This window comes from Schistocerca serialis, chromosome 5 (genome assembly GCF_023864345.2).
Source record: "Schistocerca serialis cubense isolate TAMUIC-IGC-003099 chromosome 5, iqSchSeri2.2, whole genome shotgun sequence".
Classification (NCBI taxonomy): domain Eukaryota; kingdom Metazoa; phylum Arthropoda; class Insecta; order Orthoptera; family Acrididae; genus Schistocerca; species Schistocerca serialis.
Window position 1 is genome coordinate 562,883,001 of NC_064642.1, and position 20,701 is coordinate 562,903,701.

The 20,701-nt window shown below is 37.6% G+C and overlaps 1 protein-coding gene across 2 annotated transcripts in view; it reads right to left on the reverse strand.

Annotated features, from left to right (window-relative positions):
- LOC126481441 (N-acetylneuraminate lyase-like) overlaps nucleotides 1–20,701 on the reverse strand; it is a 69,748-nt gene that overhangs the window by 2,336 nt on the left and 46,711 nt on the right. For both annotated transcript variants that reach the window (XM_050105198.1, XM_050105199.1), the window contains exons 2-6: nucleotides 19,974–20,029; nucleotides 19,754–19,830; nucleotides 13,323–13,468; nucleotides 5,604–5,772; nucleotides 1,177–1,322 (exon numbers count right to left, since the gene is read on the reverse strand). In XM_050105198.1, coding sequence (XP_049961155.1) covers nucleotides 1,177–1,322; nucleotides 5,604–5,772; nucleotides 13,323–13,468; nucleotides 19,754–19,830; nucleotides 19,974–20,029 — 594 coding nt within the window. The remainder of the gene's footprint in view (nucleotides 1–1,176; nucleotides 1,323–5,603; nucleotides 5,773–13,322; nucleotides 13,469–19,753; nucleotides 19,831–19,973; nucleotides 20,030–20,701) is intronic.

The following is a 20,701-nucleotide window of genomic DNA, read 5'->3' on the forward strand; positions in this document are numbered from 1 at the left end:
TTCACCATGCACCCTGACCACACACTGCAAGGTGGCTTGAAAATTACAGATGCAGTAGGCATAGATTTTACAGTGGTTCAAAGATTGAAAAATAGTCTTATACATATAGAAATGTAAAATTTTGCACTGCAAAAAATGCAGTAAAATAGTATCCCACAATATCAGTGAGTCACAACTGGAATATATCAACTCGTGCAATCCTTGGCTGTAATGGTTTGTGGAGATTTGAAACGAAGTAATCACCTAACCTCAGCCATAGTAAAATGCATGGCAGACTTCAGTTCATTGGCGAGATATTGGGAAAATGCAGCCTATATATATATAGGTGGCTGCTTATGATGCACTTTTATATTCCATCTTCTCAAATGTGTGGGGCCTATAACAAATAGGACAAATAGGGGACAGTGAACATATTTAGTGAAGGACAGCATAAATGGTCACAGGTTCGTTGGACTCATAGGGGAGCATCATGGAAATGCTGAGAGGCCCAACATAGCAGACACTTGAAAATAAATGACAGATTCTGCAAAAGCTCACTTGCAAGATTTCAAGACCCAGTATTGAGCAAATAAGCTAAAGATATACTTTAGCCCCATTTGTACCAGTCCCAGAGCAATGCAAAGACAAGATTATGCTAATTACAGTATGCACAGAGTCATTTAAGCAGTCATTCTTCCCATACTCCAAAAGTTATGGGAATGAGAAGACACCCTGACATGTGATACTATGCTAAGTACTCATTGTTATGCACTTCGCAGTGATTTGCAGAGTACATATGAACCTAGTTGCAGTTTTAGTATAAAGTTCAACAAAAATTTTTGTTTCAGTGTCAATAACCAACCAATTTTTCACTGCATAGAAGGGGAAAATAAATATATAATAATCTGTGCAGAGACATTCATTCTGTACACATAGTGATAAAAATGGATTAAAAATTGAATATGAAATAATAATAAATAATTTTTTATCCATTCTATAACTGAAGAATAAGCAAAGAACCAGTTATTTATTTAGAAATTATACTCCAAAACACCATCTGTTTTTGGTTACAATATTCAAAGCCAGATATACTCTTGCTTAATGCTAAATATATAGTTTTAACAATAATTAATAATTAAAGATTACTTCTACTTGAACATTTTTAATTATTCAACATAAAAACAATAATGCACATACCTGGTCACATCCTAAGAAAACACTTACATCACCATTGTTTACCAATAAACATTGTATTGCTTCTTCTAAATTTGTGTTTGTATACTTTGCACCTGCAAATGTTGGTATTTCCTTCAAGGCAGCATCCAAGAAATTTGGAACACTGACTGAAACATCAATCAGTTATTAATCACTAACAGACATTTGCACTGAACAATTGCATTAAATTTGGTTGAAAGATTTCAGATGTGGAATATATGTATAGAAAGAGTCACATTAAAAGATTACACATACATTAAAAGCTATAGCATAAGAAATGCCTTGTATATAATATAATGGAGTTTAAGAGTGAATCAAATAATTTTCCTTTGGCCAATTGTTTCTACTCTATTCAACAGCATCTTCACAAGGGCTCTGAAAATTAGTGGGTCTTGTAATGCAATTCACATTGCCACCATGTCCGCCCCAGTAGCTGAGTGGTCAGCGTGACGGATTGCCGTCCTCTGGGCCCGGGTTCGATTCCCGGCTGGGTCGGAGATTTTCTCCGCTCAGGGACTGGGTGTTGTGTTGTGTTCATCATCATTTCATTCCCATCCGGCGTGCAGGTCGCCCAATGTGGCGCCGAATGTAATAAGACCTGCGATATGGCGGCCGGACCTGCCCCGCGAGGGGCCTCCCGGCCACTGACGCCAAACGCTCATTTCCATTTCCATTGCCACCATAACAAAGTAATATTTGTGCACCTTTGACTTCTTTCCACATCCTATAACTGTTTCTCCATTGCAGTTTGATTAATATAATATAATGTAACAGAGTAATCTATGATTATTTTATATTAGTTCTACAGTATTTTTGCAATAGATTCTTCTACATAGACATCAGAGATTAAACTTTCATAGTTGGGTTAAGAAGTATGACATCATGCTCTTGCATACAGCATTTATCACATGGCAGTTTTCCACAAAAAAGGAATTGGCTGTGCTCTTACAGTTGCCCTATTCAGCCAGTTAGGGTGCTTGAATTCCTGAAAATTCTAATATCCTTGTCATGTTTTCAGGCATCTAAACAGCTAGATACCCATTTTGGCACTGGAAGAAAATTGCTCCACTGTGCAGAACAGGTGTGGGCCAGGGATTGGACAGATAGCAGGGAAGGCATTGGGAAAGGTGTCGTAGTGATGCATGAGAGAGTGTACAGGGACATTGTGCAAACAGGATAATGGGCTGCTAGGTGCTGCATTGAGAGGCTGTGCAGTGGAGGGAGACAGGGGGGCCCGGGTGGGGGGGAATAGGGAGAGGAGAGATGGAAACCAGAGAAAGGGAGAGGACTGCACAGATCCAGTGGGAATGTAGAAGGCATGTATGAGGCTGGAGGGGAGCAGGGAAGTGGATAGAGGCACATCAGGAACAGAGACTGGCAAAGCTTGAGGCCAGGATGGTTAGAGAACTGAAGATTATGTTGCAAGGAGAGTTCCCAAATGTGCAGCTCAGAATCAGGGATCAGTCGAAAGAGCAAATCAAGATATTGAAAATATGTTATCAACTTGGATGGAAACAAATGAAACTTCAAAATGGTCTGAAGGGGTGAGGTTTGTGCAAGCAATGAAAAATAGAACTTATCATGAAGGGATCAGATGTTCACCATATGAAGCCATGTTTGGGGTTCCAATGAAAATGGGCATTGTGACCTCAGCTGTTCCATGTGATTTAATAAAAAATATAAACACTGAAGAATACTTGGAAATAATGTTAAACACCACTTCCACTGACTCACTGGAAGTTGAAAATGATGGCCAAGGAATTGATGCCAGTGAATCAAATACTGAAACAGAAGAAACAGAGGCAGAAAGTGCAGCTGCAGCAGGTGAGGAAGCACCAGAGACAGGATTTGATGATAGTTAACAATGAGACATTGGCACCAGATGATGGTTGTGATGAGATGCTGACAACTTTTAAAAGTGTTAATAAAGTGAAATAGATCTGAGAAGCTGCCAAAGAAGATCTTCAATTGCAGGCAAAGAAAATGAAAGCAGCCTCATGTAACAAAATTTCAAAACCTTCAGTTGGACAGAATGTGAGAATTAAAGTACCAGATGTAGACAGGGCAAAAATTGATGCAAAATCTGTAATAGCAGTAGTGCTAAATATTCAGGATGATGAATTTTATCAACCTGGTACCAAAGCTGGTAAAATGAAGTCACTGTACACTAGGAGTAAATTCATATTGTGCAAGGAAAATTTTATAAACGTTGAATGTTATGTAATTTGAAATGCCACAATAGTCAACCTTGTTGTAATAAAAAGTAATATTCACAAGGTAACATTTTTTACATTTTTTAATAATGTGGAATAATCACATCGGAATGCAAGAATGTTTAAAATACATAAATCTACAATAAGTACAAACTATTTCACCCAGAGCTCACTGTAGGCCAAGCATTAAAAAATTACAGATTATGACCCTGCCGTCAATATTTATACTTCAGTGTGTAATGCATATTAAGGAAAACTATCCGAGTTATCAACAGTATGACATGCGACATAATTATAACACAAGAAACAAGCAGGACCTAGTTTCTTTCCGATGTTACTATAAAAAAACACAAAAGTGCTTCTTATACAAGTCCATAAAATTTTTTAATGCCGTACCCCAACATATCAGGGATCTTCCAATTCAACAATTTAAAAAAAAGTAAAAGAATTTCTTCTTGAGCTCAGCATTTATGAAACTGATGAATTTTTAAGGGAGGCAAAGAATATGGTATGACTACACTTTGTGATCAGTTTTTATATGCTTCTATATATGAGTAAGTCTGTAATTGGCTAAATTTACTATGCAATATCAATTTGTACCAGAAGTTTCTCTGTTTTGTTTTTGTGTGAAGGTACCATAATTATTTGTGTAATATTTATATTGTGTAATATCTTTCTTGCTTTTGTAATTATTTGTGTAACATTTATACTATGTAATATTGACTTTTGTAATGCCTCAGATGATCTCTGAGGTCTCTACAACAATAAAAATCAATGAATCAATCAATCAATTGCTAATCTGATTTTTTTTTAAATGAATGCAGTTTTACCAGTTGGTATGGTTATACTCTAAGATTTACCAACGTCTCTCTGGTAAAAGTTCAAAATCTATGCATATAATGAGAAATTTCAGACTTTTACCGCACCGTGATGGTAAGTCTTAGGTTTCACCAGTTAATTCTGGGATTTGCCAATCATGTTACTTTTACAGTAACACATATATTGAAGATGTTAGAGTGTATCAGCATAGCATTTATTTGTGCAAAGGGCATTACATTTTCATCTTAACTTAGTGTCATTGTTTCCATAATATCATGTCAGAAATGTGTCTCTTTTTGGTATTATGCCATTTTATAAAGTCAGTGTTTCATTATTTGATGTTTTAACATTCTACATCTTTTCTAAAATTACATAACATACATCCAAAACTGTACAATTATTGCCTTGCATACAACTCATGGCTACACACTTTTTAATTTTTATACAAACTTGAAACTCGTAGAAAACCATTTGACTTTAAATGAAAGTACAAGCTCCCAGAATCATATGCAACGTAAAGAAACAAGATTTGTGTCACCCTCTATTCCCGGTATTAAAAATACTGAACATTACATGCCTGTACATATTTGAAATGACAGTCCCTACAAGAAAATATTTAAGAACCTCCAGTGCATACCAGGAAAATAGCTTTGTGCGCAGTCATGGAACAAGAAATGGCAATAACATCTATGTCTCCTATGCCAGGACATCAAACTATCAGAAGAGTATTCTTCAGAGAGGTAGACAATTATACAATCACTTTCCTAACAACATCAAATTATCAAAGGAAGAAAGCTTGTTCAGAAAAAAGCTTAACTCATTTCTGATGGATCACAGCTTCTGCTCTGTACATGAATTCCTCACCAATTGAAGTGGAAACTTATAACATAAAATTATCAAACATAATGATATTATATAAATATTACACACACACACACACACACACACACACACACACACACACACACACACACACTCATCAAACTTTTGCAGACCAGTCATTTGTGATAAATTCTATTCTTATATACATATAATCTTTATCTCCTCTGTATTCATTATTGACTTGTCCTGTGTCTGTACAAGATGTCACAGGTCCAAAATTAAACAAACGAACAAATATGCACTTTCTGACAATTTATACATTTCCCAATAATTCATCTTCCTGTTCATACTCCCCACACCCTCAGTCACCCTGCCTCCCCCATCCCAAAAAAAATCTTACTCCCCTTCCTCTCTTTTTCTTTCTATCTATGTATCTATTGGTCCATCTATGGTGAACTTTATATTGTGTGTGTGTGTGTGTGTGTGTGTGTGTGTGTGTGTGTGTGTGTTTACATTTGTTTACATATACAGAAGTTCAAAGTGATTAACACTTACAGTTTACACCAGTATAAGCTGGTAAATGGTAGTATAATAATGGTGTTTTTGGTGCAGCTTTTCCAACTTCTTTCAGGTACCTCACCAGGTCCTGAATTGAAGCAGGGCGATTGAAAAGTTCAGGCAAACAAAGCAGTCCAGAAACTCCAAGGTCCTCACAGTGTTTTGCCTAGAAGAGAATTTTGTGAATTGTTATGTTAGTAAATAATTTTCTATCTCTCAGTCATACTTACATGACATAAAACCTGCATCATTTATCATACAAAACAAATGAAAAATATAGATAATACGGTGCTTAATTTGAACATATGTAATAAAGCATTATTGGATAAGAAGGAATCATTCTGAAATATATTCACTCATTCAGACTGTTAGTGAACTATGAGCTGATGGTATTATAAATTACATTGTACTTCTAGCTATTCCATGCCGTCATATAGAGCTTAATAAGGATGTACATACTGTAAGAACTTGTGATGATAAAAATATGCACTGTCTTTTCCATATGACAATTGAATTAAACTATCCATTACAGATACTGGTTATACCTATCCAACTTATTTGCTTCTAGACAGTAATAATATTATTCTTCGTGTATCACAGAGGAAGAACAGTCAAAACAGTGGCGTCTTATCTTAGTACAACAAGTACACAGGACACCTCTTAGTTTGATTTTGGATTTTTCTTGGAACAGTGAAACCCAACTGTTTAAGGATTTTTACACTGGACATGGCTCTAATAGCCAAAGTTTGTCGTGGAGTAAATACTGTTGCCAAAAAACTTTGTTTCTTCTCAATTGCAGATTTCTTTTTCTCAAACTTCTGGGTCAAATGTACCATAAATTTGAGGAAAAACACTATAAAATCATAGGGCGGCAGTGTAGCTAGCCATTATTTACTTTCAGAAGGTGAAATTAAAAGTACTGCTTATAGACACTTATAAAAATAGAAACTACTAACCCTAATGCCCAGAGGTGACAGCGGCCATGTGTGGGTGAATTATGTACATTTGGTTGTATGTGTTTTGTTTTGTCTGTGTCAGATGAAGGACTTAAGTGAAATAGCTAAATAATACCTAGCAGTTGTGACAGTTTGCCCTGCTTTACTTATCTCTTCATTTAATTTCCTCAGTGTCAACGTACTGTGTTGCTACACTGGCTGAAAAATGGATTGTGGATTCCGACACTGACTGCTGTAAATAATGTAGCTGACAGGTGTTCAGTTGTGTTTCACAGTACTTTAATTTCACTTTTCACAACCCCCTAATAATACACCGTTATATGGCCAGTACACTATTGTTTAAGTTTCAATAAGCCTTATTAATAGTGTGCAGGCAAACCTCCACATACTACTACAATAGTTTACTACTGAACATCTACAAACAGTAAAAACCTAACCACAAAGTTCACAGTTCTTGAAGAATAGAAAGGTACATACGGAGCAGACACTGTCATTGTTTTATCACACAGCCTAATTGTGTAATACTTATTTCACAGTTAAGTTGCAGCATTGTTGTTGTTCTAACCAACACAGGCTCATCTGAAACTCGGCCGTGGACTGACTGTCTCAGGACCAGAAATCAGGCCCTTATATATCATCACAATAATAGGTACTGAAACTACACGTTGTTTAAAGTTAAATTTATAGAAATTACAATTAAAACTTAACTCATTAAATTAACTGAATACATTGAAAAATTCCATCTTTTTTACAGTTTCTTCTACTACAAGGTTTAGGCCAAATTATTTGTTTAAATGATGAAATTAACATATATAGTTATGTAAAAAATACTTCTGACAAAACTGTTAATTACTTTGGAATTAATGAAGGGCTGGTTTTGCTAACATATTTTCGAATAGAGCCAAATAGATCCTTTAAGATTGCTCTTGCTTCATCTCACAAATTATTATAATTAGTACAGAATTTATATTTGTTTATACATCAACAATAGAATTTAAGTTTTGAAACAATTACAGTTTTCACCCTATAACAAAAGATACTAACTAGGAATAGTCGAAATACACTCCTGGAAATGGAAAAAAGAACACATTGACACCGGTGTGTCAGACCCACCATACTTGCTCAGGACACTGCAAGAGGGCTGTACAAGCAATGATCACACGCACGGCACAGCGGACACACCAGGAACCGCGGTGTTGGCCGTCGAATGGCGCTAGCTGCGCAGCATTTGTGCACCGCCGCCGTCAGTGTCAGCCAGTTTGCCGTGGCATACGGAGCTCCATCGCAGTCTTTAACACTGGTAGCATGCCGCGACAGCGTGGACGTGAACCGTATGTGCAGTTGATGGACTTTGAGCGAGGGCGTATAGTGGGCATGCAGGAGGCCGGGTGGACGTACCGCCGAATTGCTCAACACGTGGGGCGTGAGGTCTCCACAGTACATCGATGTTGTCGCCAGTGGTCGGCGGAAGGTGCACGTGCCCGTCGACCTGGGACCGGACCGCGGCGACGCACGGATGCACGCCAAGACCGTAGGATCCTATGCAGTGCCGTAGGGGACCGCACCGCCACTTCCCAGCAAATTAGGGACACTGTTGCTCCTGGGGTATCGGCGAGGACCATTCGCAACCGTCTCCTTGAAGCTGGGCTACGGTCCCGCACACCGTTAGGCCGTCTTCCGCTCACGCCCCAACATCGTGCAGCCCGCCTCCAGTGGTGTCGCGACAGGCGTGAATGGAGGGACGAATGGAGACGTGTCGTCTTCAGCGATGAGAGTCGCTTCTGCCTTGGTGCCAATGATGGTCGTATGCGTGTTTGGCGCCGTGCAGGTGAGCGCCACAATCAGGACTGCATACGACCAAGGCACACAGGGCCAACACCCGGCATCATGGTGTGGGGAGCGATCTCCTACACTGGCTGTACACCACTGGTGATCGTCGAGGGGACACTGAATAGTGCACGGTACATCCAAACCGTCATCGAACCCATCGTTCTACCATTCCTAGACCGGCAAGGGAACTTGCTGTTCCAACAGGACAATGCACGTCCGCATGTATCCCGTGCCACCCAACGTGCTCTAGAAGGTGTAAGTCAACTACCCTGGCCAGCAAGATCTCCGGATCTGTCCCCCATTGAGCATGTTTGGGACTGGATGAAGCGTCGTCTCACGCGGTCTGCACGTCCAGCACGAACGCTGGTCCAACTGAGGCGCCAGGTGGAAATGGCATGGCAAGCCGTTCCACAGGACTACATCCAGCATCTCTACGATCGTCTCCACGGGAGAATAGCAGCCTGCATTGCTGCGAAAGGTGGATATACACTGTACTAGTGCCGACATTGTGCATGCTCTGTTGCCTGTGTCTATGTGCCTGTGGTTCTGTCAGTGTGATCATGTGATGTATCTGACCCCAGGAATGTGTCAATAAAGTTTCCCCTTCCTGGGACAATGATTTCACGGTGTTCTTATTTCAATTTCCAGGAGTGTAAATTCAAAAATCAATTACATACCTAATACTAAGCACAAAATAAGATCTGGTGTTATATTCCTTAAAACTAAGGGCCAATCTTTCTCTTTTATGAATAATGCAGATTATTTTCACATATGTTAATGGTAATCAGTTAAAATTGAAAAAACCAATTTTAAGGAGGCAGATGGCAAAACAAAATGGGAAGTAAAAATATCCCAGCTTGCTTCATCACACAGTTGTTTTTCAGTGTTTCTATCTGTCACTCAGTGCTTCCTCTGTGTGGTGAGTAACAATCTCCCATTTCCATACTGTTGTTATGCTAACTTTCAGGTTGCTAGCTCCTTCATCAAGTAACAAAAAGGGATAATCTGGGGAATTTTAGAAAGGAGTGACAGGCCACTCAGACCCAAAGATGAGAAAGCTCCATCTGTTGTGAGGATAAGGACAGACAGTGATGAAGGGAAGGTGGATATAGTATACAGCACATTGGTAGGCCCTGTGCCAGCAACAGTCCAGAGATAAAAGAAATACAGTGCAATTAAGAACTAAGAGGAAAGTATAATGGAAATGGGGTAAAACCAAAAAGAGGGACAGAGATAAATGATAAGACAGAGTGAAAAATAAAGCTGAGTAAAAGTAAGAGAAGTGACATGAATGCTTCAGTTAAGGACTAAGAAGAAAGTGAGAAAGGAAATGAGGATATGGGAGAAAGGGAGAAACATGAACATAAAAAATTAAAAAGTAACAGAGTAAATTATTGAGTAAATAAATTAAGAAATAGTAACAAAAAGTGAAAAGTAAAAAAAAGAGAAGGTGAGAGAGCATGTTAATGAAAGTTAAATCCAGGAGGATGGTGGGATGTTATAATACAGTATATTGGAGGACTAAAATTTTCTGGGTTTCTGTCACTGATCATGTAGATCATATCAAGCAATTGGCAGCAGCATTTATCCTCCTGAATTAAATTTCTTTCAGGCAAATTTTCAATAAATTGAGACAGTTCTGTGTCAGTTGCAAGGTGCACCACAGAAGTCAGCAGGTGCAGCTAGAAGTTTGTCTACAGTCTGAGATTGTCAGTTTGGATGTGCCCGCAGTCTCTTGCCCATGCACTGTACTGGTTGGTCAGCAGCTTCTAGAGACAGGCCCAGTCAGCTCTAACTCTGTTTCCTCCTCAGTTCGTGCTTTCAGTGACGCAGCAGAAAATTGGAAGGCATACAAACACCACCTATGGCAGTACTTTCATGCCTTCCACATTCTGGATGTGAAGGTATGTCATGCACCGTCTTTGTCATGGATTTCTTTCCCCTTGTATCAGGTGTTGCAGCAGTTGGTCCCATTGCAGAAACCTTTGCCTTTGTTGTTTGACACTTACATTCATTGTTGTCTTCCTATTATCACTGCCACACACACATTGTGACAATGGAGTTGAATTTCACCGATGCAAGAAGGAGCCCCATCAATCTTGTCATGACCCTCCACATCCTTAGTTGCAATGGACGTATGCTGATGTCATGATTCATGATGTTATCATCCACTCCACCCCAGATGAAGAAGTCCAGCAATGGGCTGTCCAGTTGGATAACTCCTTCCTTGAAGAGGTTTTGTCAACTGAGCAGCCATATGAGGTCTACCATACTGCTGGTCTGCAACTAGTGGCCTTGTGCAATGTTGTGACGGTACAGGGTGGCCTGGCTGCATCCAGGGAGGATGACATCATGGCAATATAAACTGACCAATCCAGCACCTCCCTCACAGTGTGTGTACAGCATTCCAGCCACTGCTCTCTGTTTTTATCATGTGTGTTCTTTTACTCCAAACATGACAGATCAGAGTGTCCCCAAGATTGAGCCATCTCTTGTAAGTGTCAGAAAAAAGGTCACTTTGCAGTACTCTGCCACTCAGCTGCCCAGATTGCAGCACCAAAGATCATGGATATGAATATTCAGGAAGTGTTATCGTGGGGGCCAGTTCCCGATCATGATGCCAAAAAGCTTTTTAGCAAGATTTTGGTTCTCTCACAACAGCTGTGCCTGAAGGTAGACACCAGCATGGCAGTTTTCCTGCTTAAAGCCCAAACATATTCAGTCCTCAGCTCTCTGCAGTTGTCACCAGTAAGCAGGCATCTTGAGCAACACAGTAAACAGCAAATCCCTTTGCTTGGTCTATTCGTGGTGGGTGGAGGTCACCTATAAATCAGTGATTCGATCTGTTACTTTTATTGTCATTCACAACACTAGTTTAGCAAACCTTTTCAGGTTTCATGCCTTTCACAGCTTTGGCTTTTCGATCATGAACTCCATGCAGTTGGCATCTGCTGAGATCCACTGTCAGTTTTCGGAATTTCTGTGCTCAGAATTTCAGGATGTCTTTGCAGAAGGCCTAGGGTGCACCACAGACTTTCAAGCCCACATAACCTCGAAGCAGTTGGCTTGGCTTAGATTTTTTCATGCTAGGCAGAAGCCCCTGGTCCTCTCCTCCTCACACCAGCCACTTTTGCCTGTATCCCCAGGCCTTTGGCAACTGGGGATTGCTCGCTCCTCTCACCTCTGGGGCCTTCATGGACATGGATACTGCCTCCAAATCACAGTCATTTGCAACTTGCCCCAGGAATCAGCAACTCTCTGCCTGCCCTCCCCCCCCCCCCCCCCCACAAGGGGGGAGGAGTGTAGTGACCCACATAGATCCACACCTGAGATCCAGGTATACAATTGTAGGGCACACCACAGAAGTCAGCAAACACAACTAGAAGTTCAAAAACCATCAGAGGCTTAGACTTGTGGATGCACGCACAGCCTCTAGTCAGCTTTTAGAGAGGAAGATGAGCTTACAGGCATACAACAGCAAGGATATTAGTGGGCTTTTAGAGATGGGCCAGGCCAGCTCTAACTCATTTACATGTTTACCTATGCATATGTGTTATCAGATTGTTACTGTGAACCACTCCTTGGCTAGTGTACCCATTGTAATAACTTGTTTTCTAGACTCAGTAAAGTTTGTTGTGTCAGTCATCATGTGGTGTTCTCTTGTGCAGTTAGAACAGACCTGATATATCAATGTTAGCTTCAGAGATAGTATAACTGGTTTTCAGGATTCATTAGATGTTATGTCAACTGTTTAGGATAGAGGAGGGAATTGTGGCTCAAATGTGCAAGTGCTTAACAATTGTCAAATGAGAACATCCTATAATGCTGTTGCATGCACTCATTTTCTGTTTAATAGTCTCACAATATTTGTTAAAGGTGAGGGTGTGATTGAGCACTATTATAACAGCTTAGCTTGATATCTTATTTTCTAATTGTCAGCTCTGCACTTACAGAGTTTGAGAACTAAGTGAAAAGTGTAAATTTTGTTCTGCACTGGCTTTTGGCTGTGATAGTAAGTCTATAGATCTTATTGAGGTATTGAAGCACTTCTGTTAACTTGTTCACCACTATTTCAAATTTTGAGGATTGAGCAGTTTATATTGTCACACCTTTGTAAAAGAAAGGTAAAATTGCTCAAGAGAATCTTCCATTCTGCAACACAGTGTGCACTGTTTTGAAACTTGTTGTCAGTTTAAAGGTGTGTGCCAAACCAGAATACAAACCTGAAACTGGGAAGGTTCTGGGTTCAAGCCTCAATCCAACAGCCAATTCTAATGTGGCAGGAAGTTTGAGACAGTTACTGATTATTTACTGATACGCTGGTAACTTGTCTGGCAGCACAGACCAGCATTCTGATCTGAACGGCCAGAGACGGCAGTCGTGTGTGAATGACATGAGCTTGCTTGTGTCAATGAATGTGTGTGTGTGTGTGTGTGTGTGTGTGTGTGTGTGTGTGTGTGTGTGTGTGTGTGTGTTTTTCCTTTTGTGATGAAGGCTGTGGCTGAAAGCTAATGTTTAAGTGTCTTTTAGTTGTGCCTGTCTGCAACTTAATGTGTAACCCTTATGGTAGGTAGCAATCTAACTTTTCCTTATATTAGGAAAAGATAACGTTCTGCAGTGTTACCTTCACACAACAAAGAGGAACAATTTCACTTTTCTGCTTTAATAATGTTTACATAATAAATTCATATTGATAGAGTAGTTGAAATATTCAGGAAGGTTAAATTACAAATCTTACTTATGTCACTCTGATTTGGATTTACTGTAGATAATCATATTAGGCTATTGTTGTTTCATTAAATACTACAGACCAAGTGTATTCGTGTCCAATGTCTATTGATTTAATTACTGAATGGATATTAAACCCACACAAAATAGAAAAGAAATTACTTATGTTAACAGAATGGAATAAAAGGTATATAAAGATTACCATATGAAGGACATCCTTCATACAAGCTCCTCCAACCTGAACCATGACAACTTGTTTGGTGGTTTTTGCAGCATCTACCCATGCCTTTGTAACTGCTTTCCTCTCATCAACAGTCATTGACATTCCTTCTCCACTTGTTCCATTTACTACAAACAACAACATATTAATGTAAGAGAGAGAACCAAGCTCCATAAACAAATATATACAACAATTGCATGCAAGTACAAATACAGTGTTGTAAAATTTTGAAATCCTTGAGTAAATATTTGCTACTTAATTACATTACAGAGAATATTACAAAGGATTCTCTTTGTAGACTAAAAAGTAAGCTGTAGAGTTCCTATCTATTCTAAAAACTATTTATTAATTTTGTTTCTGAAATTTCTTTACAATTGATACATACATCAAAAATTCATTAATTAATCTTCAAAACACAGAGTGACATGACTTTTATAATTCAAATGTCATGAAATACATGTTTTGTGATATTATGTAACCACAGTCATGCTTATTTTGTTATCAACTGATATAAGCAGATTATTCAATAAACTATTTTTGCTTATGGTCACTTTTCGTCTTGACTTGATTTGGGCCTCCTATGTACTATGTAAATAACTACATCTGATTTAACTTTCAGCTTTTCCAATATTTTCCATTCAATCAGAGTGTGGTTGCTTATGAACTCCTCATCCTTTTTCTCCATTTTCCTTTTTTTGTTTACTACACAGAGGAGATTCTAAAACCTTCTTTCAAAATGTATCTCTATTCAGAATTTCATATTCTTCAGTCTTCATCTCTTTCAGAATATTTATCATCAATCACTTTTCATAAATAAATATAGGCTTCATAAGAAATACCAACACTTCATAACTGGCATAACAGTTAGTTATATTAATTACTTAATTCATCCAGTCACACATGTTCCTTAAATTCCATTATGAAGAAAGTCACCAAGGATGTGGAATGAGCCAAGTTTTACATTAACAGACAAAACTAGTCACCGCTGGCTGCTTCTGTAAAGTATGCTAAAAACAAATTATCACCAGTGTTGGTCTTCTCACACAGATAAGTGTGGGATTACTTCTGGATTACTTTATATATGTACTTACAAGACAAACAGCTACTTTGAAGAAAATTTTCCTATTCACTAATCATTTGCTGTTTTCATCTTCTATTTATAGCAAACCATCTGCTTTCTACACAATGTTGAAAGCAGAAAATCCAGGATGGAATGTAACAGTATTATGAAAAGGAAAGTTGCTACTCACCATATAGCAGAGATGCTGAGTCACAAATAGGCACAACAAAAAGACTGTCACATATATAGCTTGCAGCCAGTAAGGCGTTCTTCAGAATAGACAGCAAACACATACATACACACTCACAGAAATGCAACACACACACACACACACACACACACACACACACACACACACACACACACACACACACATGACTGCCGTCTCAAGCAACTGAGGCCTTAGTTGCCTGAGACTATAGTCATGTGAGTGTGTGAGTTGCGTTTGCATGAGTGTGTATGTGTGTGTTTGCCATCTATTCTGACAAAGGCCTTACTGGTCAAAAGCTATATTTGTGACAGTCTTTTTGTTGTGCCTATCTGTGACTCAGCATCTCTGCTATATGGTGAGTAGCAACATTCCTTTTCATAATATTTTTACAGAATTTTGTAGAATTAAACCTTTTAGACATTAGCCGTATTGCCCCAGAAGATTACACCATAGGGCAAGATTGAGTGAAAGTAAATGAAGTATCTCAGCTGTCTCTTCTGCCTGTCAACACAATTAGATTCTAAATGTAAAGTAGGCATAACTGAGCTGTTAGCTTAACTTATCTACATCCTGGTGCCACATAAGTTTATTATCCATCTGAATGCCTAGAAACATCACTCCTGGAACTTCAACCATTGTGTACCCATTGTTATCTAATTCTGGTAACTATAAGTTTGCAGTTAAGTATTATGAGTTTTTCTTTAATTAAGGGTTAAATTGTTAGCTGTGAACCATATGTTATCATGTTCCATTATTATTCTGGCTGCATCTAACATTTATGTGTTTAGGCTCTTTGTCAATATAGTTGAGTCATCAGCAACTCCACAGTTTTTCAAGAGTCCTCCAGTCTCCCAGTTAGGTCAAGAAAAGGAATGGACAAAGCAGTTGATATTGCAGGATGCAATATTTAATATTTCCACCATTCTGAATTTAGTCTTGTTTCGATGATACAATTTTTTGATGTGATCCTCTGGTTTCTTTTGCTAAGATATGATTCCATACATACAAGGGGAATGCCCTTAACACCACATCATTTCTGAATAGAATTTTATGAACGATACAATAAAAGGCAACAGAACAAGATAACAGGAAAAGTCAAGAGGGCATTTTTTCTTGTTCATTTCTACAAAATCTGAGTTCTTAAAAGCATATATTGCATTCTCAGTAGAGAAGCCTTTACAGAAGCCAAATAGAATTCCTGTTATGATGTTACTCTCAGAGTTATGGTTCAGTATACTGTTGTAAGCTACTTTATCGAAAATTTCTGATAAATAGAAAGAAGGTTGATGGATCTTATTTCCACTTTTGTGAATGGGTACTACTACTGCATACATGTCGTTTGGCAACTTCATTTTTAATCGTTGACAGGTTGTAAAGGTAACTCAAGGGGTTAACACATGATTCAGCAAAACTGATGTCTGATGGTGGAGTATGCAATGCCAATCTAAGTAAAACTAATGGATATGTCTGTGATGGACAATTTTTGGTACCTGTGTTTTCAGCTACTGCAAGGAGGAATTAATTGGATTTAGTTGCCAGTGACTTAAATTGAATGTCATCAATGAGTGTATATCATTTCTCCTATCAATTTTATTTGTTTCATGCCTAATAACACTTGTCAACAGCCGGAATCTGAATCCACCTTTCAAAATGTTCCTGCAGTTAATATTTTTGAGTTTTGTGAAGCATGTACGTACTTTCAGGCATTCAACCATTTCAAAGAAAAGTTTCCTGAATTGAGTGAAGCATAGCTGTAATAAGGTATATTTGGTGGATCACAAACAAGAAAAGTGATGAAAGATCCACTCATTGACATCAAACTCACAATTATCAAATTAGCCACTAGTCACCTTACAGAGCAATTGTGAAGGACTTTTTTGGGTAACAGAAGAGATGATAACTATGTTTCCATTATTAATGATTTGTTCTACAGCTGCTAGAACATGGGGTGCAGAACGTCATTTAAAATTCACTTTTAACATTCCCACCTTGATTTACTTTCAGAAAATTTGGGGGCCATAAGCAGCGGGCAGGGTGAATGTTAGATGATGAATGATTACTGCTGTGATGAAATGACATATGAAAGAAGAGCACCATTGTCACATTTTTTGAATATCAAAGAACATTAAAATTGAAAATATATTTAGCACTCATTTGCTGTCATGTCCTTGTATACAGTTTGTCAGGGTACAAGATACTTTGATCCAAAATGTTAGTCAGCCTTTCTCTCAGCTTCCACTGTAATTATCTGACCCACTGCCAAGGAAAACCCAGTTCGTAGTCTTGTAAGAATTTTTTAGGAGAGAATTACATTTCTCCTCTACTGAGTGTCCTTGTCAACTTTTCTTCCATTGTTCAGTCCATAAATTTCTCTCAATAGGGTAACTGAGACAACATAATTCTGTAAAACTGTATGTTTATCTTGGTAATGTAACACCTTTTTCTCCTCATTTTTAAGGGGGGATTTGGAAAATCTGATTGCAGTTTGCATACATCTTACATCAGTAGATGTACGTATTTTCTCCACACACAAAGAATTATCATGTTAAAAGTAATATTTCATTCATTATCCTAAGTAAAAGTTGAGAGAGTAGTGTTTCATTATTGGGTACCACCAAGGAAAAAAAGTACTGACAGAACTCCTTAGAAAGACTTAAATTATGGCTGACAGAGAGTTTAATAGCACACCAACCAGAAACTTCAGATTAAGTGCCAGTTTAATTTTGCACCATCTAAGAAATCTGAATTGATAGTATCTTAATTATAGTTTTGACAAACATATAAAAGTGCTGCCTACATTAATTTCACTCCTCTCTTTGGTTGGATTTTGTAATATATTATATAATTAAACTATAAATAATTGTACTTTGATTTATTATGAAATATTAACAAACAGGGGAGTGTATAGTGAAAGTGAGAATTCAGAACTGATGTAATTCAATATTTGTTTTCATAATTTAGCAGGTACAATTTATTTAATGAAATGGTTCTACAAAGTTTAAGTGCATAACATGTTCATCAATAGTGAATTTTCTGTAAAACTGTAGGTCAGTGGAAAGTGTAAGAATATTTTGTCATTAAGTAGGAAGAAATGGTGGTAAATATGATTCTGTTTTTATCTAGAAAGGAGGTTTGAAAGTGTTTCTATCTTACAGAGCATTATAATATTATATCAAATGACTCCCTTTTTTCCTTGTGTGAATATGTAATACCATTTTTTTCTGACATAAAAGAAAGTCTAAGTTAAAATCAACAAAAGACCAAACAGAACCACTACAGACTGCTGAGTATTGAAATTAAGTAAGTGTTAAGGATAGGTGAGAGAGGCCATGGGGTTAAAAAATGTCTGAAAGGGCACAAAGAACATGTGTGGTGCCTCAAGTAATGCAAAAAGCCAGTCATAGCTGAACATATCCTATTGTCAGGACAAAGATTTTGTGAATGTTCACAATTTATTAGAAGCACCTTACAATGTAAACAGAAACTCAGAAAGGCAGTCAAGATTCTTAAACACCCAAACAGTTTTAACTGTACGACATCCTTAGGCTCCTGATGGCATGGCTGCCTGTCCTTATTGCTACATGGATGATACCAGAATACACAAAGATAATTGCAATTTGCACTCACATCCCATTCCCCAGGCTCTACTACAGCAGTGAACAATTCCCCAACCACAGCAACACTTTAACAGCCTATCATGAACATTTACACCAGTAAATGTAGGAAATACTCCCCTTAAATTACCTGAAATATGATAGTGCACATACGTGTGCAGCCAGTTTCTGTGAGAAGGCTTCAAGCTGAATGTCAAATCAAAAGTTTTCTTGCAAGAGTGAAGTGGTACCAAAGCCTGAGAACTTTTAATCTCACAGCGAATGTAATATGATAAAAGTAATTTGAATTGTAAGAAAGAAAGGGATAAATTGCATCACATTCAAATCCAAATTCGAATTCACCTAGTGTGTTCTATTCCTTTTTTTTTTTTTTTTTTAACATTTAGATGTGAGATTTACTTGATCCAGTTCTTCACTCATTATTTTGTTGCTATCAAACGGTTTCTGTGTGCTTCAGTGTTTTAACACAGATAACACAATACAGCAGAGACAATCATTTCATTAACTTGTAAATGAAAAATTTATCTTCAACTCCTTATATTCATGTTCCATTGGTATACACATCAGTTAATTCACAATTCCAAGGATCCAGCATATACATGGGGTTTACATGATGATGATTCAAATTTTCAGGGGTGATGGAGAAGACTAAGTGTATCAAATTGAGGTAAGTGACCTTGATCTGTAAACGACCAAGTCAAAAGTTAGAAGCAAAAATCGTTCTGATATCTCCGATAGCAGACCTCTTCTATTGAAAGCTCTATGCTTGCTATATTTGGGAAGGAAACAGTATGGATCAAATCAATAAAAAACGTCCAGTAAAGATGGGCTCAAAAGTGCATACTTTAAGAGCTATGAGCACTTTTTCATATTTGCTACTGTGAAATACATATCTTCTACTGGACAAGAGCTCATAGCTCCTAAAGTATGCACTTTGAAGCCCAGTTTCCTGGACTTTTTTCTTGTTTTGTTCCATTTTACCTGCTTCCAAAATATGTAAAACAAAGAGCTTGCAGAAGAAGAGGCCCACTGACAAAGGTATCAGAATGATTTTCACTTATAACTTTTGACTTGGTTGTTTCTGGACCGGGGTCCATTACCTCAGACTGATACATTTATCCTTCTCCATTACCCCTGAAAGTTTGTAACACACCACAGAATCACCCTGCAGGTTAAGTGTTGCTATCATTTGCACATAATTTCTCAGTTGCCATTCATGAAATGATTGCAAAGGGCCACAAATATCCCTGCCATACACTGTGCACTTTTAAACAATGTAGATATATAGATACAGGTGATAATATTAGGGGAACTATGACTTCTGAAATTTTATATCTTTCATGTTTTCAAAATTACTTTGAGTACTATACTGTGACTGCCCAGCAATTAAATTTCATGTTAATTCCTGAATTCGATGTAATTTACATTTCCCTCCTTTGTACTTCTCAAACAATGGTGAAAGTGAATATTAATGAAAAAATACTGCACAGAATAACAATTATCTCATTTAAGTGAAATGTGAACTTACCCAAGACAGCATTAATTCCAACATCAGAGAGATATTTAGCATATTTTGGTATGATATCAAGATTGACACTCTGTGCACTGAAAAAAAGTCAACAAATTAAATTTAAGTCTGTTTAAAACACAGCACAATGAGTATGAATGCAAATATGTAGCATAAAGTAAATTCTCTGTATGATCATGTGCAATAATAACCAATGCAAACAGAGAATATTGTTACCAACCTGTCTCTCTTGAAAGGAGTCAACACTGGTGACATCAACCCCTGGAAGTGGTACTTCTGTAAACATAATCATAATTTGACAATCATGTCACCAAACTTTGATCAGAAAAAATTTGAAAGATTACTTTGCTTTATCAACAAATTAGCACCATTTGTCAAACTTTTTTTTGCATTTTTGAGAAGGTTATAGCTTAATATTAGGAATGTTAAACTTTACTGTTGTATTCATTTTCAAGCAATATATTGTAAGGCAGTGACAACCTCTATCACAAATTTAATGGTAGCAAAATGTTCACAGCAAAAACAAACTGAATAACTCGCCAAAATTATTTCAGCACAGTGACATAGGAATCTCTCATGACATACAATATATTTCTAAAGAATGTTGTTTTTTTTGGGGGGGGGGGGGGCAGTAGAAGCTGTATCAAAATAGATATCAAATGCTGAACTTTTCACTTTCAATGACTAATAGAGTAATAGAGTATACCTGACTTTGATACGAAAACAGCTAGATTTGTAACTGCTACAGCAGCATTATACATGAGAAAGAACTAAAAGATCAATATTACATTGCAAGTTTTTGGTAAGAAAATGACTATTTGTTGGAGCACACTAAAAAAAATCGTTCAAATTGCAGTACCAGTATATCTTTTACAAGCCAATATCTTTGTGTTTGTCTTAGTTAAAATAGACAGGCAGAAAAGTTTGCAAATATTAATGTAGGAAAAA